This window comes from Glandiceps talaboti, chromosome 8, assembly GCF_964340395.1.
Source record: "Glandiceps talaboti chromosome 8, keGlaTala1.1, whole genome shotgun sequence".
Classification (NCBI taxonomy): Eukaryota; Metazoa; Hemichordata; class Enteropneusta; family Spengelidae; genus Glandiceps; species Glandiceps talaboti.
The window spans coordinates 22,701,470-22,725,287 of record NC_135556.1 but is presented as its reverse complement, the minus strand read 5'-3'; the positions used below and the strand labels follow the sequence as shown (position 1 = coordinate 22,725,287).

Here is a 23,818-nt window from a genome sequence, read left to right as displayed (position 1 = left end):
ATTTTAACCTATAAAGAGATAGCAAGGTAGACACACACTCGTAAATTCGAAATTGGCATCCTTGTCACAGCTTTGTATTGATCCAAGATAGCTCAAAGCAGCATGGTTGTCCTGCCGAACCAATCTTAAAGGCCAGTGAATTCAAATGCCAATTCCAAAGTTTAAAGCCCGATTCTTCAATCCACTGCAACATTCTATATCGTCTCTTGATATCATCATGGACAGGTGTTTTGAAGTTCCAGATGTGTATTTCTAACACAAGTTGTTTCACATGATGTTGTAGGGTACCACTAGTAAGCATCTGGTCCAGTGATTTCCATTCACTACCTTCAATATCTATTTTTAAAATATCAATTCGGTCCTGCGAAGAATGCAAAAATTGTCTTATCGATTTAAGCATTTATACAAGTAAGAAACAAACAAGATCATTGTATTCTGTCCCTTATTAAAATTTGAATAAAACACAACATTTAATTATGTTTTGATTTTTGACTATTATTATTATTATTATTATTATTATTATAATGAATGAAATTTACCAATATACTATGCACGGTAGCTCCGAATTCATTTTCTGATATAACACATTTCTATATTATAATGTACGAGATTTAAACTGAATACATCCCATAAGGGCAAAATCATTGTTAAGGGCAAAACAATATATTTTCGGTCCTATATATTGTTGGAATGCAAAAGCTGAACTATAGGTATTATACATGATGTACCCCTTAATTGGAAAAGTAATTATATGAAACTATATGACTTTTGGAGCCTGCATAGTTATTATTGCCTAATTATCGAAAAAATAATTAATTATACAAATTAACCATTAAGATTATAACTAAGCTTTAAAGGACACATGACATGCACATCTTTACTAAAAATGCATATACTACATTACTAATTATCAACAATAGTTATTTATACAAATTAAACATCACAATGAAAAAGTACACAAAAGAATAGACCAAACATGTGATTTGTGATGGTTGATGTATGTACTAAGCTAAATGACATTTGAACTTTGCAGTCTTAATATCACCTAATTACCGAAAATCATTAAATATGCAAATTACTCATTAAAACTAAAAACTTTACAAACAGGCTTTGTAGGATATGTGTGCTTTGTCAAGGTTGATGTATGTGCCAAATTATCTAGAATTTAAAGTGTGCATTCTTAAGCTATAGATTAATAACGAAAAATCATTAATTATAGCCCTCAAATGAAAACTTAGCTGTTACAGATCCCTGAGGCAGCTTCCTTCCTCAATACCAATGCGTCATAGCCAAATTAAATGTTGCCAGGTTACATAACATCTCTAAAGCTTTACAAAAGACTGATGACTTGGATGTCGAAATATCCACTGTGGTAGTAATCTTTCCCCTCTAACTTTGATAAAGTGAGCATTCACAAGGAAACTGAAACCCGTCCATTAAAAATAATACTATGCCAAGAAACTTAATAGGACTAGTGCGCTTATTAGGTTTGATGTATGTACCAAATGGTGGGATATTTGACGTGTGCATTCTGTAGATCCGGCTTAATTACAGAAATAATTAATTATGCAAATTATTCATTAAAAGTAAAAACTATGTCAACTAGCTATTTAGGATATGCGTGCTTATTATGGTTGATATACCAAATGTTGTGGAATGTGAAGTGTGCATTCTTAAGATATAGCCTTATTACTACAAATAATTAATTATTCAAATTATTCATTAAAGTTATGTGCTACATCAACAAACTATACACTATATACCATATCAGTTTTTCTGATTAGCATATGGAAGATGTGGAGCAAGTTTCATTAGAATTGATGCCACATTTTTTTAGATATCGTGTCCACAGAGATAGACACACATACATACATACATACATACATACATACATACATACATACATACATACATACATACATACATACATACATATATACAGACAGACAGACAGACAGACAGACAGACAGACAGACATAAGCATCACATAACCTCCCCTTACGGGAGGTAACAATGAGCGAATTGCAATGTAATATTTGAAATTGTTTAATCACTGCATAAACAAAATATCAAAATTTGGTTTATAATGTCATAAAATTGACTTGTATTACTTATAGTATCGACAGCCATGTGCATTTCACGACAATAGTACCCCCCCCCCCCCCATTTCAAAGTCCCTTACGATTCATACCATTCCAATTTCTGCAAATTAATATTAGGACACCATATTCATATGACTCACTTTGCAAATCAAGTCGACTGCATTAGTATAACATTTTGTGGTACAAATTATTTTGTAAATCAAAATCATCCAAAAACCACTGTCTCAAAACATTTTACTTAATGAGAAGAAGCAACAGACAACACTCACATGTTTGAATTCTTCCATCAGTCTCCCGAAAGTTCTCATCTTCCATGGCTTATGTGTTCCGTTGCCAGTGTAACTGTTTGTATTCAAGTTGTATAGGCCATAATTATAAAACCAACTTTTTGCAGAACGTTGATAGCTTGGCTTGTTAATACTACAATTAAACAAATATTTTTCACAAGAACAAATTTTGATAGTAAGGCAATATTGCTACTTCAAATATCAAATACTTTATATGTACATTGATGATAAAAAAGCACATGGGTCAGATAAATCATGTTGTTGTGGCTTTTGATTTAAATTAGTTATTTGCATAATAAATAGTTTTTCATATTTGGCAATATCTGTAGAATCAATGTCAAAATTTCATATAATATACTTTTTTTATACATACATTAATAATAAGCTGTAAGTGTCCTATACAACCGTTCATGTAGTTTTATAATAAAGTATGGTGATAGGTCATTTGCATAGTTACTAATTAAAAAGATATAACCTTGGATGGTAGCTCAGAATTTCGCATTCTGATGATGCATGTAATGTCAATGTGAACAACAATCAAAACGCATGTTCTTTGCCCTTATGGAAGGCATTCAGTTTACATCTGGTAATGTTCAAATATGTTAATTTGTTGTAGTTTTATTTTAATATGCATTTCACGTAATACAGTTACAAAACATGTCACAGAATAGTGAATGTATATAAGGTAGCACAAGCTGAGTCGAAAGTCTATCAGTCTGTTGCTAACTCAAGTGAAAAGACTTACATAAAACTTTTCTAGTAAAAGTACTGTTAGAACAGATGATTGAATAGCAGGGATTTTCGATTATATATATATATATATATATATATATATATATATATATATATATATATATATATATATATATATATATATATAATTACATATATATGTATATATAATTACAGCATTGGATTGTTTACAAGTTATATCATAATATCATAATATACCCTGTTTGAGTTCAGTCAACCGCATAAGGCCATGGTGACATGTGAGTGATGGGTAAGTGTGCCTCAGTAAGTAGAGTGCTGCGAATACCCTTTGTGCAGCTAAGACAATATGCTAAAAATGTATTCACTCAGCTTGTGCCCCAATACTACGTTCATTGTATGCAAACTTGAAGAAAGACAATGATGTGATCAAGTAACCTGACAATGAAATTGTCAACTTTTCATCCATATAAGGGATACTTTGCTTATAATGATGGTTTGGATATCAATGGAAAAGTCACTGCTTAAATGCAGGTCTGGCTAGTTAACAAATATAATGATTTTCAGATACATACGTTGGATCAAATGAATACACATCACATCCATACTTCTCCATTGCATCGTCAAATGTCCAATCATTACCAATTCTGCAATGAGAAGTGAATATAAATACTAGGATAGTATCAACGATCTGCCACCAATACTTTACGTACCATTTAGATTGTTTTAACAATCATAATACAGACTATGATGATGATAATGACAATAATGAGTATGATGATGGTGGTGGTGGTGGTGGTGGCGGGGGCGGGGGGATTAGGGAGGGGGGTAACTTTGTAAATATTGGTTGTCAGGGAGGGCCATAGAAAATTTAGAAAATGGGATAAGGGGAGAGTCACATTTTACTTTGACTCATTCTTTAATTTTGCATTTTTTGGGAATTTGGCATCCCATTGCTGCCACAGTGGTTAGGGATGGGGTTAGAGTTAGGGTTAGAGTTAGGTACAGGTACCGTAATATCAAACCATGTCAATCAAATCGCTGCTGACAACCTTGTAGTGATTTAATTGTCAGTTGTGATGTGTGGAGAGACGTCACAGTGGGTCCCACGGGAGTAAAAAGGGAACAGTTGGGTAAGATATCGGGGATAATATTGTGAAGATGTTGATTACGGTCTTGACAATATAGGGAGTGTTCTCATCTAGTGTTTACGAGTTGACTTTCTGGCCTTCAAACTCTAACACAGATATTGAATAATGCTGCGCCCATTTCACACAAATTCACTCTGATGTTAGTAGTTGGGAAATAATCAATATCTTTAAAACTTTCAAAGTGGTGGCAGCGGTGGGATTAAGTCCTGTAAACAATTGATTCTGAGACTAGTGTCCTTTTCCATGTCTGACATTTAAACAATGTTTTTTGAAATCTTTTAATTGTAGGGTGATGTTTTAGAAACAGGAAATCGAGGGTCACTTTTTAGCACAATGAAAACAGGGGGGTGTCGTGTTTTAGGCAACAGCCCCTGACCCTCCCCCTTGTAGTTACTGTAGGCTCTCTAGACACCTGAAATTATTAAGGGATGATTTCACTCGATTTCACGTTATTTTGATTTTGATTTGCATAAATCTGCATAATATGAACGGTTACCATTAGATTAAGTGCATGTGCATGTGTGTGTGTGTGTGTGTGTGTGTGTGTCCGTGACCAGCAACATCTCTACAAACCAGTTCATTCAAACTTACCACATATACTGTCCTTTAGTTTTGCGACCTTGTCAAAGAGGAAAGAGTGTGGCCATATATGTAGTAAGGAAGTGTACACTTTTAACTTCCTGTGGGGCCAGGGGATTTTCAGTCGGGCTATCAAATTTCCCAATGGAAAAATAGGGGTCATCCCAAATATTCATGTTTCTTTAGGGTAGGAGGCATTAAAAAGCAGTCGGCTCATTTATGACAATACTTTTTTATTGGAAATGAAATATTAAAATAGCACTTCTCAGCAAAGCTGAATCTCAATCATTGTAAACCAAAGCCTCCTCTTTTTCATACAGCACCGTCCAAGACACACTGCAGTGTCGCGGAAGAAATATCATCCCTGGTTAGCCAGAATACATATCTCGAGTACATGCAGCTGAAGGTTTATTACCGTCTCTGTCATTATGTGATTCACTTTCACTTGCTGAAAACTGTCTGTGTCACCAGTGTCACCATCAAATTTTCAATAACATTGCTGTCTGTGTCACACTGTCACCCGTGTCATTGGTACTATATATGTCTTTATTGTTACCTGATAGACTAATCTAATGATTCATTAAAACTAAAAACTACATCAACAAACTTTAGTGGACATGTGAGCTTTGTTATGGTTAACACATGTACCAAATTATGAATTTGAAGAAGCATGCATTCTTTAAATGTAACCCGATTACTAAAAATCATCACTTAAGAAAAGGACTAATTAGTGTTTGTTGGGTGTTTACCAAAGCTAATGAGTTCTTTCTATTACCATAACGAAAGCAGACTTGCTACTCACAATGACGATGCTGTTAAGAGTCTGCTGACAAAGTGCCTCCGCCTGAATTGTGTCCTGCAATAGTCTCTTGAGGTCAGTTAGCTCATCTGTACGAAAGGAGAGACATAACAGCCTATTACTTGTCATACTTTGTAATACCATAACCGCTTCAATTCAATTACACTGTATTTCAAAAATAAAATGCCTTGTGTTGAGCTTTTTACCCTCCTTTGGAATTGTGCATCGAATTAAGTGACTCCCGTACCCACATGTATCACCCAACTTTACATAAGCAGTTTATACAAATTATATATAGTGCCTCGTGGAAATGATGAAGAAAACGACCATGATTCTGCGTTTGTTTTCTAACCTTTTTTAAAAGTCTGTTTGTAAATAGTACGCATTGTATTCAAACATTCGGAAAAAATACGATTCTGAGTTTAATACTTTCCCGACAAGATCAATTGCCTCTATGTGAATCACTTTAGTGTATATCGACACTACGCCTAGAGTGACAAGTATTGCGGGGTTTTTTTGTATTTTTACAGTTTGGATTTTGTTGATAAAGTCCGCTGTATCTTTTACGTATGTGGTTTGGTTAAGTAGTCCAGGTATGGTGATATGTGATTAGTAGGGCTTGAGTGCCCACTAATGATGGGACGACCCACACATTTAGTTTCAGGTGGACCACCACTGGTGGGTCTTTGTGTATTTTTGATAGTTAATACCATTGTGGTGTACGAATTTTTATGATTGAGGAATCGCGATAAAAGAGTATATCATAGTCAGTGTGTTCGTCGTCATACATTTGATGAATAACTTTCTGAATCTCTCCAATTGTTGTGTATCGTTTGTTATTAATTTGGTGTAATACCTTCCATGCATTTCAATGGTTAATTGTCGTTCACATTCAGTAATGTAAATTGCTTGTATTTATGATTACCACACAGACCTTTGCCAAACCAGTCTTGATGGTGATCTGGATATTGTATTCTAACATTGCAATGCAATGGCTATTCTCTGGGCATGCGATATGTTGTCTATTGTCGCCTTTTAATAGAAATCTAGTTTGCGTTACTGGTTGTCTACGGAATCCATTTTGATTTGTTTCTATATTTAATGTATGCATTTTGGTTTCTTCGTCTTGCATTATATGTATCGCATTAATTCTCGATGTGTTGGTGTCTCTGATCTAGGAGACTTTGTCTGTTTTGGTATATTGTGCTGTTGGGAATTAGGGGTGGTCACTTTTTCCAAATCGGTTCACGGGGAAGGGCCATATTTTAGAAAAAAGAAATTAGGGAAAGGTCACATTTTACTTTGACTCATTTTTTATCTAACTTTGCATTATTTTATGATTTTGGCATGAACCCACCGCTGTCAAAAGTTCCAAATCCTACTGCTATCACATACGTACCACCACTGCCACCATTGTAAGGTAATATCACAGCATATGTAAAATGCAGTGAATAAACTGTTAGTTGTGGTGTGAACAACGTGACAAGATGTAGTGGAGTGGAGATGTTGACCTCGGTCTGAGGTTGTCAGTTGTGCGTTGTCATCTTGTCTATGGCAGTTCTGGCCTGCCGCTCAGCCAATACAAGCACAAGCTCACTGTGGTGTAATGGTGGGAAACAACAAATGCTTGTAAAATCTATCAATGTGGCGGGATATTTAATACATGCTTAAAAATTCCGTCTGGTGGGACCCAAACCTAGGACTTCCTGACTACTACTCGTGGGCTCTAGCAACTACTCTACAGGGAGGCAGTTAACTTTTTTTTCATTGAAATATTTGAACAGGGAGGGTCATATTTTAGAGAAAGGAAATTGGGGGAGGGTCACTTTTTAGCACAACTGACTAGGGGGAGGGTCACGTTTTATACCACAGACCAAGCTTGATCCCCCTTGTAATTACTGGGGGCTCCCTTAGCTTTATTTTCCTCGTTCAACGTTCTTTTTCTGGCCTAATAAAAACATTGTGTGTTTCCGATTACGCTCAATTTTAGAATAAATGGGGTAGGTAGATTTTTTTATTTTATTGTTATATTTTTTCTGTGTGAGTGTCTAGTTCAGGTTTTCCATTGTTTTCCAAATGGTCTTTGTGTTGTTTATTTCTTCTTAGCCATAATTACAGATTGGAAGAACAGGTTTATTTTGTTTGTTTTTTATTATATTGATGTCAGTTTCCGCATCCACTATTTCTCGTGAGACTTTTCACACAAATTCACTCTGATGTTAGTAGTTGGGAAATAATCAATATCTTTTTCACAATATTTGCGATTTATTATTGTTTTCTCGATATATAAAAAGAATTACGTTTAGGGGCGGCAGTGAAAAGCTTGGTGAGGTCGGCTACCCGGAACCAAACAAGTTTTTTTAGGCCTTTAATACTACTAAAATTTTATTTTTTTTATTTCAGTGAACACTTTGTTTCTTGGTTGACAGTAGTCCTCTTTTTGTAGGATGTAGTGGCCGCTTAGTTTGTGATCTACTTCGATCGTTTAGTGAGAGTTGTGGTTTTTCGCAGACGCAATAAACCATGTAAAGTTGTTTAGTTGTTAGGAGATAATATGTATTAGGTCAATACGTCATATATAACGAATTAGGCTCGCCGCTTACAAAAGTGATTATGCCAATATGAAAGTGTTGGTCCCTGACCACGCATTGCAAGCTGTAAAGTTACGTTTGTACTTGTCTGTGGCATGGTTTTTCATGCGTACGGGTACAATTATATTGTATCGTGTTTCTGGCGCCAAAGACAGCTAGCTATGCTTGTCAGACTAACATGTGAGGGGGTGTTTACCACACACACTTGTTTCCCGATATATGTTTCAGAATAAAGGATAATGGTGACATATTTGGTTGATTATTTGATATGTTCAAGGGGTCAAATAACACGAGTTTCGCGGTAACCTAGTAACTCATGTTATTTTACACCTTGAACATATTATCGGCCAAAACTAACATTTCATGTTATCGATATTTGATTATATTCTGACACATATCTCGGGAAACATGTGCCTGGGGCATTTACCATTTCCGCCATGTTTAACAAATTTCAATTTTCACACCTTTCAAATATTGACTTTGAAAACACTCCCCCCCCCCCCCCCCCTCAAATCCCATCCGACGAAACTGCTATTACATTACAGCCGCCTGTTATCGCCGACGGCCGGCTTCTAATGAAAATGTAAAGTTTTAAGTTCTTACCTGTTTGAAAATAAAATAGAAAGACATTAGTTACGAAGCTTATTATAGCAAATGTCCATAGAGCAAAAATACTTGTTCGTCTCATCGCTGGATACTTAAAACAACCTTCAAGATTAACTCACGATACTGATAGATAGATAGATAGATAGATAGATAATTCGCTTATCCAAAGCCTTGAACTGCAATGTAGTTCTGAATGTGTATGGTAGTAGTAGTCGTCGTGGCACACGTCACCTAGTTACAGACATTCGATCATATTTGCATACCCGCATACGGTCAGAATTTACTCACGTGTTATTTTTAGAACGCTCCATGTCACGTTACTTGTCACTGTACATACAACTGCACTGGCACCAGTCCCTTGTGTGATTTTTTTGTCTCATATTCTCTAAATATTTTGAATTTGTTTAATATTCATTTCACATTTTGGGAAGGAAAATATGGTCAACTGTTAAAAAAAATTATTTTTCCCAGTTACTAATCGCCTCCCAAGTAGTTCATGCGATAACATACTTTTAATTATAATGGTGCCTTACTTTGCTTGGAACTCCCTACCAGCAGATCGAAAAAAACAGTGGTTCCAGAGTTGTTTTCAAAATAAAATTACTAAATTACATGTTCGCATAAATTATTTTATTTTTACATAGCTTATTCTAAATACATGTATCAATTTTCCGATTGTTATACGAATGATGTTCAGATTTATAAGTTTTTCAGTACATTCTTGCTGAGTGCGATATTGTTCACTTAAAACTGTATTGAGATAATGTTTAATCAAGTGGCAGGGCAAGACGTCTCATTAGCTCTGTTAGAGCTATTTGTCATGTCCTTCACTATTGTAACTTTAATGTCTGTAAGTGTACATTTATTATTGAATTTCATACATTAGTGGAAATAAAGCAATACAATACGATACAATACAATGCAATACATTACAGTACAATACAATACAATACAATACAATACAATACAATACAATACAATACAATATACGTTACTGTTAAGATGTATATGTATATGTATATATATATATATATATATATATATATATATATATATATATATATATATATATATATATATATATATATAATTGGCATTTCATAAATTCACTGGTTGGTTGGTTGGTTGGTTGGTTGGTTAAATGAATGAATGAATGAATGAATGAATGAATGAATGAATAAATGAATGGTTGATTCAATGGATGAATGATTTATTGATTTATTGATTGTTTGATTGATTGATTGATTGATTGATTGATTGATTGATTGATTACATAAATTGAGTACATAAATTGAGTACATAAACTACATCATACCTGTTTTTAACAATGTTGTGGTAGGAATTACTTCCGAAGATTTTACACACAGGCAAAGACACAAAACATCCATTATATTACAGATTTCCATTCAGGTTTGGCACTACATGAAAGGGTTAAATTAAACTGCACACTATCATTTCACGGCTGATTTGTTTAGGCTTTCCCAGTAGTCTATCCTTGAGTGAACCAGATACACTTGAAATTACTGAAAATGTAACATGTAAAATTAACTATGCAGTGTGCGGTATTATGCTTTGAGAATAGAGTGTCTTTTGCAAGAACAAAAAGAGTGTTTCTTGTCAACAGATGGGGTCATTGTGTTTTTATTTGTCAGAGGGGGGGGGGTTGTATTGTTTTGTGGATGAATTCCAGGGAGAGTCACTATTTTTTTAAGTACAACATGAACAAAAAGTCACTGGCCCACCCCCGGCCGTAAAAACTCCCTAAGTACAGCAAATGTCCCAGGGTAAAAATACATGTTCCTCTCATGACTGGATATCTCAAAATACTGATATATAGGGATAATTATTCGTTTATTTAGCCTTGAACTTTATAGTTCTGAATATGTATTTAGTCGTGGCACACATCAACATATGTTACCTGTAAATCATTTTGTACTTGAACTGACTCCGAATTATAACACAGCTACGACTGCTTCAGTAGACATGCTGGAACTGACTCAGTTCTTGGGAAAGGTCACATTTTAAATAGACATTTAAATAATGAGGATTGTCAGATTTTACAATGACTTATTTTATTATCCAAACTATGAAATTCGAAGCGTGCATACTAAAGATATTGCGTAATTACAGAAAATTATTAATTATGTAAATCACACATTAAGCAGGAGGCCACTTAGTGGCATAAAATTTCAAACCATACACATTAAACGCCATGGAGTACTAGAATATTGTCTTCAATACCCTAACTTTGATCTCAGTACATTATGAGATAGCTATATTGTCTACATTTTAACCTATAAAGAGATAGCAAGGTAGACACACACTCGTAAATTCGAAATTGGCATCCTTGTCACAGCTTTGTATTGATCCAAGATAGCTCAAAGCAGCATGGTTGTCCTGCCGAACCAATCTTAAAGGCCAGTGAATTCAAATGCCAATTCCAAAGTTTAAAGCCCGATTCTTCAATCCACTGCAAAATTCTATATCGTCTCTTGATATCATCATGGACAGGTGTTTTGAAGTTCCAGATGTGTATTTCTAACACAAGTTGTTTCACATGATGTTGTAGGGTACCACTAGTAAGCATCTGGTCCAGTGATTTCCATTCACTACCTTCAATATCTATTTTTAAAACATCAATTCGGTCCTGCGAAGAATACAAAAATTGTCTTATCGATTTAAGCATTTATACAAGTAAGAAACAAACAAGATCATTGTATTCTGTCCCTTATTAAAATTTGAATAAAACACAACATTTAATTATGTTTTGATTTTTGACTATTATTATTATTATTATTATTATTATTATAATGAATGAAATTTACCAATATATTATGCACGGTAGCTCCGAATTCATTTTCTGATATAACACATTTCTATATTATAATGTACGAGATTTAAACTGAATACATCCCATAAGGGCAAAATCATTGTTAAGGGCAAAACAATATATTTTCGGTCCTATATATTGTTGGAATGCAAAAGCTGAACTATAGGTATTATACATGATGTACCCCTTAATTGGAAAATTAATTATATGAAACTATATGACTTTTGGAGCCTGAATAGTTATTATTGCCTAATTATCGAAAAAATAATTAATTATACAAATTAACCATTAAGATTATAACTAAGCTTTAAAGGACACATGACATGCACATCTTTACTTAAAATGTATATACTACATTACTAATTACCAACAATAATTATTTATACAAATTAAACATCACAATGAAAAAGTACACAAAAGAATAGATCAAACATGTGAATTGTGATGGTTGATGTATGTACTAAGCTAAACGACATTTTAACTTTGCATTCTTGATATCACCTAATTACCGAAAATCATTAAATATGCAAATTACTCATTAAAACTAAAAACTGTACAAACAGGCTTTGTAGGATATGTGTGCTTTGTCAAGGTTGATGTATGTGCCAAATTATCTAGAATTTAAAGTGTGCATTCTTAAGCTATAGATTAATAACGAAAAATCATTAATTATAGCCCTCAAATGAAAACTTAGCTGTTACAGATCCCTGAGGCAGCTTCCTTCCTCAATACCAATGCGTCATAGCCAAATTAAATGTTGCCAGGTTACATAACATCTCTAAAGCTTTACAAAAGACTGATGACTTGGATGTCGAAATATCCACTGTGGTAGTAATCTTTCCCCTCTAACTTTGATAAAGTGAGCATTCACAAGGAAACTGAAACCCGTCCATTAAAAATAATACTATGCCAAGAAACTTAATAGGACTAGTGCGCTTATTAGGTTTGATGTATGTACCAAATGGTGGGATATTTGACGTGTGCATTCTGTAGATCCGGCTTAATTACAGAAATAATTAATTATGCAAATTATTCATTAAAACTAAAAACTATGTCAACTAGCTATTTAGGATATGCGTGCTTATTATGGTTGATATACCAAATGTTGTGGAATGTGAAGTGTGCATTCTTAAGATATAGCCTTATTACTACAAATAATTAATTATTCAAATTATTCATTAAAGTTATGTGCTACATCAACAAACTATACACTATATACCATATCAGTTTTTCTGATTAGCATATGGAAGATGTGGAGCAAGTTTCATTAGAATTGATGCCACATTTTTTTAGATATCGTGTCCACAGAGATAGACACACATACATACATACATACATACATACATACATACATACATACATACATACATACATACATACATACATACAGACAGACAGACAGACAGACAGACAGACAGACAGACAGACAGACAGACATAAGCATCACATAACCTCCCCTTACGGGAGGTAACAATGAGCGAATTGCAATGTAATATTTGAAATTGTTTAATCACTGCATAAACAAAATATCAAAATTTGGTTTATAATGTCATAAAATTGACTTGTATTACTTATAGTATCGACAGCCATGTGCATTTCACGACAATAGTACCCCCCCCCCCCCATTTCAAAGTCCCTTACGATTAATACCATTCCAATTTCTGCAAATTAATATTAGGACACCATATTCATATGACTCACTTTGCAAATCAAGTCGACTGCATTAGTATAACATTTTGTGGTACAAATTATTTTGTAAATCAAAATCATCCAAAAACCACTGTCTCAAAACATTTTACTTAATGAGAAGAAGCAACAGACAACACTCACATGTTTGAATTCTTCCATCAGTCTCCCGAAAGTTCTCATCTTCCATGGCTTATGTGTTCCGTTGCCAGTGTAACTGTTTGTATTCAAGTTGTATAGGCCATAATTATAAAACCAACTTTTTGCAGAACGTTGATAGCTTGGCTTGTTAATACTACAATTAAACAAATATTTTTCACAAGAACAATTTTTGATAGTAAGGCAATATTGCTACTTCAAATATCAAATACTTTATATGTACATTGATGATAAAAAAGCACATGGGTCATATAAATCATGTTGTTGTGGCTTTTGATTTAAATTAGTTATTTGCATAATAAATAGTTTTTCATATTTGGCAATATCTGTAGAATCAATGTCAAATTTCATATAATATACATTTCTTATACATACATTAATAATAAGCTGTAAGTGTCCTATACAACCGTTCATGTAGTTTTATAATAAAGTATGGTGATAGGTCATTTGCATAGTTACTAATTAAAAAGATACAACCTTGGATGGTAGCTAAGAATTTCGCATTCTGATGATGCATATAATGTGTATGTGAACAACAATCAAAACGCATGTTCTTTGCCCTTATGGAAGGCATTCAGTTTATATCTGGTAATGTTCAAATATGTTAATTTGTTGTAGTTTTATTTTAATATGCATTTCACGTAATACAGTTACAAAACATGTCACAGAATAGTGAATGTATATAAGGTAGCACAAGCTGAGTTTATCAGTCTGTTACCAACTCAAGTGAAAAGACTTACATAAAACTTTTCTAGTAAAAGTACTGTTAGAACAGATGATTGAATAGCAGGGATTTTCGATTATATATATATATATATATATAATATATATATATAATTACATATATATGTATATATAATTACAGCATTGGATTGTTTACAAGTTATATCATAATATCATAATATACCCTGTTTGAGTTCAGTCAACCGCATAAGGCCATGGTGACATGTGAGTGATGGGTAAGTGTGCCTCAGTAAGTAGAGTGCTGCGAATACCCTTTGTGCAGCTAAGACAATATGCTAAAAATGTATTCACTCAACTTGTGCCCCAATACTACGTTCATTGTATGCAAACTTGAAGAAAGACAATGATGTGATCAAGTAACCTGACAATGAAATTGTCAACTTTTCATCCATATAAGGGATACTTTGCTTATAATGATGGTTTGGATATCAATGGAAAAGTCACTGCTTAAATGCAGGTCTGGCTAGTTAACAAATATAATGATTTTCAGATACATACGTTGGATCAAATGAATACACATCACATCCATACTTCTCCATTGCATCGTCAAATGTCCAATCATTACCAATTCTGCAATGAGAAGTGAATATAAATACTAGGATAGTATCAACGATCTGCCACCAATACTTTACGTACCATTTAGATTGTTTTAACAATCATAATACAGACTATGATGATGATGATAATGACAATAATGAGTATGATGATGGTGGTGGTGGTGGGTGGGGGGGGGGGGGGCGGGGGGGATTAGGGAGGGGGGTAACTTTGTAAATATTGGTTGTCAGGGAGGGCCATAGAAAATTTAGAAAATGGGATAAGGGGAGAGTCACATTTTACTTTGACTCATTCTTTAATTTTGCATTTTTTTGGGAATTTGGCATCCCATTGCTGCCACAGTGGTTAGGGATGGGGTTAGAGTTAGGGTTAGAGTTAGGTACAGGTACCGTAATATCAAACCATGTCAATCAAATCGCTGCTGACAACCTTGTAGTGATTTAATTGTCAGTTGTGATGTGTGGAGAGACGTCACAGTGGGTCCCACGGGAGTAAAAAGGGAACAGTTGGGTAAGATATCGGGGATAATATTGTGAAGATGTTGATTACGGTCTTGACAATATGGGGAGTGTTCTCATCTAGTGTTTACGAGTTGACTTTCTGGCCTTCAAACTCTAACACAGATATTGAATAATGCTGCGCCCATTTCACACAAATTCACTCTGATGTTAGTAGTTGGGAAATAATCAATATCTTTAAAACTTTCAAAGTGGTGGCAGCGGTGGGATTAAGTCCTGTAAACAATTGATTCTGGGACTAGTGTCCTTTTCCATGTCTGACATTTAAACAATGTTTTTTGAAATATTTTAATTGTAGGGTGATGTTTTAGAAACAGGAAATCGAGGGTCACTTTTTAGCACAATGAAAACAGGGGGGTGTCGTGTTTTAGGCAACAGCCCCTGACCCTCCCCCTTGTAGTTACTGTAGGCTCTCTAGACACCTGAAATTATTAAGGGATGATTTCACTCGATTTCACGTTATTTTGATTTTGATTTGCATAAATCTGCATAATATGAACGGTTACCATTAGATTATGTCTTACCCAACAGAGTACACGACGCAGTTGGCGGCCTTCAATTGTAGGATGTCATCAAAACAGATTTCCCAGCCACCATCATGTGGATCTGCATTACCCATATGACGTTGATCCTTACACGTTATTTGCTTTGTCTTGATGTAGTTCAACATCGGTCCCAGCTCAGCTTCAAAATCTTCACTGGCAGTGTGATTTCGCCATCTAGCTATCTTCACCATATATTCAAGCATGGACTGTGATGAGTGATGACAAAAAGGGAGATAACTGTGGCAGCAAGCCAAGCAGGCAATAAAAGAACATTTGAATTTCAAGATGTACATTTTATTTCCTGAATTTTGTCTACATTAATTATGCAATTTTATCTGATATATCTAGCTTTTAAAAATTTATGTTCACATTTAAAATATTCTATTTTTATATATACGTTTTGCCTTTTGGATTTCGGTATGGATTATATCTGGACATTTCAGCATAATTAGGTATGCTCATGTGTGCACTGAACTCAGCTATAATAACATGAGTGACATCGATAAATCTAGTCAGGGACACAAATGCATCGTATGAATTTGGCATGTATCGTGTCACCATGTCAACAACTGTATGTAAATCTAGCCAGACACATAAATGTATCACATCACATCAATTTTTTGCAGCATGGCCATTACAAAAGGTGTTGCATTGCAACCTATCCTATTTCCCCTTTACCGGTATTTCTATATAAGAAATGTTGTCTCTTCGACCACATACCGAGTCGTTCAATATTCCATATCCAAGTTTCACATCTCAAAGACCTAGCCTTTTACATCAGTATTATTCTCACAATACAATCATTTTTAATGTTTGGTACCCACCATGTTTTATTACCTACCTTATTATCCTCCGAGTTGGCAAAGAGGCGTTCATTGTCCTGGTTTAAAATACCACCTAATTCAACATAGGCTTTTCTGAGTTTGTTTTTTTCGACTCCTAGCTTATCATTCCTGGCAGACTCGTGTGTCTTCATCATTACTTCACCGCCATTACCCTGTTGATGAAATATTGCTGTATTTCAGCCCCAATGGACAAAGTCGAGGGGGGGGGCTATTGAAAAGGGTGCTGTCCGTGCATGTGTGTGTGTGTGTGTGTGTGTGTGTGTGTGTGTCCGTGACCAGCAACATCTCTACAAACCAGTTCATTCAAACTTACCACATATACTGTCCTTTAGTTTTGCGACCTTGTCAAAGAGGAAAGAGTGTGGCCATATATGTAGTAAGGAAGTGTACACTTTTAACTTCCTGTGGGGCCAGGGGATTTTCAGTCGGGCTATCAAATTTCCCAATGGAAAAATAGGGGTCATCCCAAATATTCATGTTTCTTTAGGGTAGGAGGCATTAAAAAGCAGTCGGCTCATTTATGACAATACATTTTTATTGGAAATGAAATATTAAAATAGCACTTCTCAGCAAAGCTGAATCTCAATCATTGTAAACCAAAGCCTCCTCTTTTTCATACAGCACCGTCCAAGACACACTGCAGTGTCGCGGAAGAAATATCATCCCTGGTTAGCCAGAATACATATCTCGAGTACATGCAGCTGAAGGTTTATTACCGTCTCTGTCATTATGTGATTCTCTTTCACTTGCTGAAAACTGTCTGTGTCACCAGTGTCACCATCAAATTTTCAATAACATTGCTGTCTGTGTCACACTGTCACCCGTGTCATTGGTACTATATATGTCTTTATTGTTACCTGATAGACTAATCTAATGATTCATTAAAACTAAAAACTACATCAACAAACTTTAGTGGACATGTGAGCTTTGTTATGGTTAACACATGTACCAAATTATGAATTTGAAGAAGCATGCATTCTTTAAATGTAACCCGATTACTAAAAATCATCACTTAAGAAAAGGACTAATTAGTGTTTGTTGGGTGTTTACCAAAGCTAATGAGTTCTTTCTATTACCATAACGAAAGCAGACTTGCTACTCACAATGACGATGCTGTTAAGAGTCTGCTGACAAAGTGCCTCCGCCTGAATTGTGTCCTGCAATAGTCTCTTGAGGTCAGTTAGCTCATCTGTACGAAAGGAGAGACATAACAGCCTATTACTCGTCATACCTTGTAAAACCATAACCGCTTCAATTCAATTATACTGTATTTCAAAAATAAAATGCCTTGTGTTGAGCTTTTTACCCTCCTTTGGAATTGTGCATCGAATTAAATGACTCCCGTACCCACATGTATCACCCAACTTACATAAGCAGTTTATACAAATTATATATAGTGCCTCGTGGAAATGATGAAGAAAACGACCATGATTCTGCGGTTTTTTTCTAACTTTTTTAAAAGTCTGTTTGTAAATAGTACGCATTGTATTCAAACATTCGGAACAAATACGATTCTGAGTTTAATACTTTCCCGACAAGATCAATTGCCTCTATGTGAATCACTTTAGTGTATATCGACACTACGCCTAGAGTGGCAAGTATTGCGGTGTTTTTTTTGTATTTTTACAGTTTGGATTTTGTTGATAAAGTCCGCTGTATCTTGTACGTATGTGGTTTGGTTAAGTAGTCCAGGTATGGTGATATGTGATTAGTAGGGCTTGAGTGCCCACTAATGATGGGACGACCCACACATTTAGTTTCAGGTGGTGGGTCTTTGTGTATTTTTGATAGTTAATACCATTGTGGTGTACGAATTTTTATGATTGAGGAATCGCGATAAAAGAGTATATCATAGTCAGTGTGTTCGTCGTCATACATTTGATGAATAACTTTCTGAATCTCTCCAATTGTTGTGTATCGTTTGTTATTAATTTGGTGTAATACCTTCCATGCATTTCATTGGTTAATTGTCGTTCACATTCAGTAATGTAAATTGCTTGTATCTATGATTACCACACGTACCTTTGCCAAAGCTGAGTCTTGATGGTGATCTGGATATTGTATTCTAACATTGCAATGCAATGGCTATTCTCTGGGCATGCGATATGTTGTCTATTGTGTTGTGGAACGGTACATGTATGTCTCTACCATTACTTCTTTTGTCGCCTTTTAATAGAAATCTAGTTTGCGTTACTGGTTTTGATTTGTTTCTAAATTTAATGGATACATTTTGGTTTCTTTGTCTTGCATTATATGTATCGCATTCTCGATGTGTTGGTGTCTCTGATCTGGGAGACTTTGTCTGTTTGGGTATATTGTGCTGTTGGGATGAATTTCAAGCTTTGGTGCAATTATTTCAACATGTGCCGATAGATTTTAAATGAATTTAAGATTGTTCTTAGGATGTTTTCCATAATTACAAGGTGGGGGGGGGGGAATAAGGGTGGTCACTTTTTACAAATCGGTCCACGGGGAAGGGCCATATTTTAGAAAACAGAAATTAGGGAAGGGTCACATTTTACTTTGACTCATTTTTACCTTCCGTAAGTAAGGAAGGTTATAATATACCGATGAAGTTTGTGTGTCTGTGCGTGTGTGTGTGTGTGTGTGTGTGTGTGTGTGTGAGAGAGTGTGTGTGTGTGTGTGTGTGTGTGTGTGTGTGTGTGTGTGTCACGATTTCCGAAAAAACGGCTGCATCAATTCAAACGTAATTTCATAGACATGTTCCGTAGGGTAATGGCCAGAACTGATTAGGTTTTAGTAATAATCCGATGAATATTAATGACGAATTTGAGTAATTAATCGATCGAACGAGTATAAAGTTGGCGTCAGATTCAGATTCAGGTAGCGTTATCTTATGAACGTTATATTGAGCGTCAGATGGCCTCAGATCCGAAGACACCCGACAGACTCAAACCTGAAATAATACCATTGAGACTACAGGGAAGGATTCTGCTTCACTGCCGTCGGGTGTATTCGGATCTGAGGCTATCTGACGCTCAATATGAAGCTACCTGAATCTGAATCCGATGCCAACTTTATACTCGTGCTCTACATAGCTGTACACTGAGAAAGACTATGTTTTCAGGGGTTTCGTAGGTGCCAACCTTATTTTGTGTTCCCCTTGGATCTGCACTCTGCATTGGCTGGACAAACACGAGAAAAAAGAAGACTGAGGCAGGATTTTTAAGTGATTCAAACTCACCAGAAAACAATTTTTTTTTCTTGGCCTTATAGCTAGGTTTACAATGAGCACGGAGTTCACAAACAGGTGAAATATTTATCATCGTTTCAATTTCGTCAAATGTGGACTTATCATTTTCAAATTTCACACACTAATGCGCAGATGAATAAAGAGAAATCGTATTTTTTTAGATGTTCGATTAGAAGTTTAGGAACCGTCTCCTTTTTACCGAATACCGAGTTCTTTTCCGATTTCTCTCGATAACAAACTACCGCTGTTTGTTGCAAGGCTTGTACATAATCATTTATCTCGCTCTGTATCGCAGGATATAAATGCACTCTCACATATTTATCAAGTGTAATAATCTATAATTTATACCCAAATGATGTGTGTTGTCAAAATATGGAAAATAGACCAAGCCTCGCCTATAGCCTACGAAGAAAATTTCGCGACAATGTATCAATAATGGTGACGTATACATTGACCTATATAATTAGTATACAGTGAGGGCGCGCGCGCCACTCAACAAAATCTTGACACACTATCCACTTTTTCCGGAGTGTAAACTCGTGGTGGGACAGAAGGAAGTTCAACACGCACATGTCATATCCCGGGTATGTAGGGGATCACGAAAGCCGAGTGAAGTCGAGGATGGCAAGCTGTCCTGTGCTGAGAATAGGAGGCGTGGCTGGCATTTCAACAACATTTTTGACAACTAACTTTCATTGGGACTTGACGAATCACAGATATAGAGCTAAATTTCTTGCATAAATCATGAAATTCCTTGCGGAAGGCATTCAGTTCATATCTGGTGTTATCTAACTTTGCATTATTTTGTGATTTTGGCATGATCCCACCGCTGTCAAAAGTTCCAAATCCTACTGCTATCACATACATACCATCACTGCCACCATTGTAAGGTAATATCACAGCATATCAGTGAAATGCAGTGAATAAACTGTTAGTTGCGGTGTGAGGAGCGAGTCTCAAAATAGTAAAGGGGAACAACGTGCCAAGATATTGGGGATAATGTAGTAGAGTGGAGATGTTGACCTCGGTCTGAGGTTGTCAGTTGTGCGTTGTCATCTTGTCTATGGCAGTTCTGGCCTGCCGCTCAGCCAATACAAACACAAGCTCACTGTAGTGGTAATGGTGGGAAACAACGAATGCTTGTAAAAACTATCAATGTGGTGGGATCTTTAATACATGCTTAAAAATTCCGTCTGGTGGGACCCAAACCTAGGACTTCCTGACTACTACTAGTGAGCTCTAGCAACTACTCCACAGGGAGGCAGTTAACTTTTTTTCATTGAAATATTTGAACAGGGAGGGTCATATTTTAGAGAAAGGAAATTGGGGGAGGGTCACTTTTTAGCACAACTGACTAGGGGGAGGGTCACGTTTTATACCACAGAGCGAGCTTGATCCCCCCCCTTGTAATTACTGAGGGTTCCCTTAGCTTTATTTTTCTCCTTCGATGTTCTTTTTATGGCCTAATAAAAAAATTGCCACGTGTGGTTCCGATTACGCTAAATTTTAGAATAGATGGGGTGGGTAAATTTTTTATTCTAATAGTATTCTATTTTTTTCTGTGTGAGTGTCTAGTTCAGGTTTTCCATTTGTTTTCCAAATGGTCTCTGTGTTGTTTATTTCTTCCTATCAGATGTACAGCCATTACAGATTGGAAAAACAGGTTTATTTTGTCTTTTTATTATATTGATGTCAGATTCCGCATCCACTATTTCCCAATTTTTGCGATTTATTATTTTTTTTCTCTCGATATATAAAGAGAATTACGTTTAGGGTCGGCAGTGAAAAGCTAGGTGAGGTCGGCTAACCGGAACCAAAGAATTTTGTTTAGGCTTTACTACTGAAATTTTATTTTTATTTCAGTGAACCCTTTGTTTCTTGGTTGATTGTAGTCCTCTTTTTGTAGGATGTAGTGGCCGCTTAGTTTGTCATCTACTTCGATCGTTTCAGGATCGTTTAGTGAGAGTTCTGTTTTTTCGCAGACGCAATAAACCATGTAAAGTTGTTTTTGCCTGTGGTTTATATAACCGTCTTCTTACGCGTCGCCATAAGGAGATAATTGATTAGGTCATTTCGTTGTATATAACCAGTTTACTATGAATTAGGGTCGCCGCTTACAAAAGTGATTATGCCAATCACGTATTAAGTGTATAGTCAATACTGAATTCTATGAAAGTGCTGGTCCTTGACCGGTCAGGGGTCGACCATGCATTGCAAGCTTTGAAGTTACGTTTGTACCTGTCTGTGGCATGGTTTGTCATGGCTACGGGTACAATTATATTGTATCGTTTTTCTGGCGCCAAAGACAGCTAGCTGTGCTTGTCAGACTAACATGTGAGAAGGCATTTACCACAGACACTTGTTTCCCGAGATATGTTTCAGAATAAACGATAATGCTGACATATTTGGCCGATAATTTGATATGTGTAAGGGGTCAAATAACATGAGTTTCGCGGTAACCTAGTAACTCATGTTATTTTACCCCTTGAACATATTATCGGCCAAAAATAAGATTTAATATTATCGATATTTTATTATATTCTGACACATATCTCAGGAAACGTGTCTGTGGCATTTACGATTCCAATGTTTAACAGATTTCAATTTTCACGCCTTTCAAACATTGACTTGGAAAACAACCCCCCCCCCCTCAAATCCCAGCCAACGAAATTGCTATTACATGCACAGCCGCCTGTTTTCGCCGGCGGCCGGCTTCTAATGAAAATGTAAAGTTTTAAGTTCTTACCTGTTTGAAAATAGAATAGAAAGACATTAGTTCCGAAGCTAATTATAGCAAAGGTCCATAGAGCAAAAATACTTGTTCGTTTCATCGCTGGATACTTATAACAACCTTCAAGATTATCTCACGATACTGATAGATAGATAGATAGATAGATAGATAGATAGATAGATAGATAGATAGATAGATAGATAGATAGATAGATAGATAGATAGATAGATAGATAGATAGATAATTCACTTATCCAAAGCCTTGAACTGTAAAGTAGTTCTGAATGTGTATGGTAGTAGTAGTAGTAGTAGTCGTCGTGGCACACGTCACCTAGTATGCTAGTTACAGACATTCGATCATATTTGCATATCCGCATACGGTCAGAGTTTAAGTGTTATTTTTTGAACGTACGCCATGTCACGTTACTTGTCACTGTACATACAACTACACTGGTACCTGTCGATTCCCTTGTGAGATTGTTTTGTCTCATATTCTCTAAATATTTTGAATTTGTTTAATATTCATTTAACATTTTGGGAAGGAAAATATGGTCAACTGTTTAAAAAAAATATTTTTCCCAATTACTAGTCGCCTCCCAAGTACCGTTAATCTAGTTCCTATAACATACTTTTGTAATTATGTATACTGGTACCTTACTTTGGAACTCCCAACCAACAGATCTCAAAAACAGTGGTTCCAGAATAATTATTGTTTTTTTAAAAAAAAATGAAATTACTAAATTACATGTTCGCACATGATGCATGCATTTAGAATAAGCTATGCAAAAATAAAATTACTTAAAATTATTATATTTTTACATACCTTATTCTAAATGCATGTATCAATTTTCCGATTGTTATACAAATAATATTCCGATTTATAAGTTTTTCAATACATTCTTGCTGAGTGTTATATTATTCACTTCAAACTGTGTTGATGCTTAATCAAGTGGCAGGGCAAGGCGTCTCATTAGCTCTCTTAGAGCTATTTGTCATGTCCTTCACTATTGTAGCTTTAGTGTCTGTAAGTGTACATTTATTATTCATACATTAGTGAAAATAAAGCAATACGATACAATACAATACAATACAATACAATACAATACAATATACGTTATCGTTACGATCCAGACTACCTACCAAGGGACCCGTGTCAGTCACCAACG

The 23,818-nt window shown here is 35.4% G+C and overlaps 1 protein-coding gene across 2 annotated transcripts; it reads right to left on the bottom strand.

The window, feature by feature from the left end:
* Positions 1-9,922: 9,922 nt before the first annotated feature.
* LOC144438932 (putative methyltransferase-like protein 24) lies at positions 9,923-22,974 on the bottom strand. 2 transcript variants are annotated; one of them, XM_078128157.1, is made up of 7 exons: positions 22,669-22,974; positions 17,812-17,897; positions 16,705-16,860; positions 15,843-16,069; positions 14,744-14,815; positions 13,487-13,637; positions 9,923-11,473 (listed from the first exon to the last, which is right to left on the bottom strand). In XM_078128157.1, exons 1-7 carry the CDS (start codon positions 22,751-22,753, stop codon positions 11,177-11,179), a joined length of 1,074 nt encoding a protein of 357 aa, XP_077984283.1. In that variant the 5' UTR covers positions 22,754-22,974; the 3' UTR covers positions 9,923-11,176. The 2 variants fall into 2 exon arrangements, with proteins under 2 accessions (XP_077984283.1, XP_077984284.1); XM_078128158.1 differs by having other exon boundaries at positions 13,487-13,559.
* Positions 22,975-23,818: the final 844 nt, after the last annotated feature.

What these genes read in the sequence shown, in the direction of transcription:
- LOC144438932 (XM_078128157.1), bottom strand. Translation starts at nt 22,753, where the DNA reads ATGAAACGAACAAGTATTTTTGCTCTATGGACCTTTGCTATAATTAGC. An exon ending in TCTATTCTATTTTCAAACAG is followed by an intron (nt 17,898 to 22,668) that starts GTAAGAACTTAA and finishes CCTTTCGTACAG; the next exon opens with ATGAGCTAACTGACCTCAAG. An exon ending in TGATGGAAGAATTCAAACAT is followed by an intron (nt 11,474 to 13,486) that starts GTGAGTGTTGTC and finishes TATTCTTCGCAG; the next exon opens with GACCGAATTGATGTTTTAAA.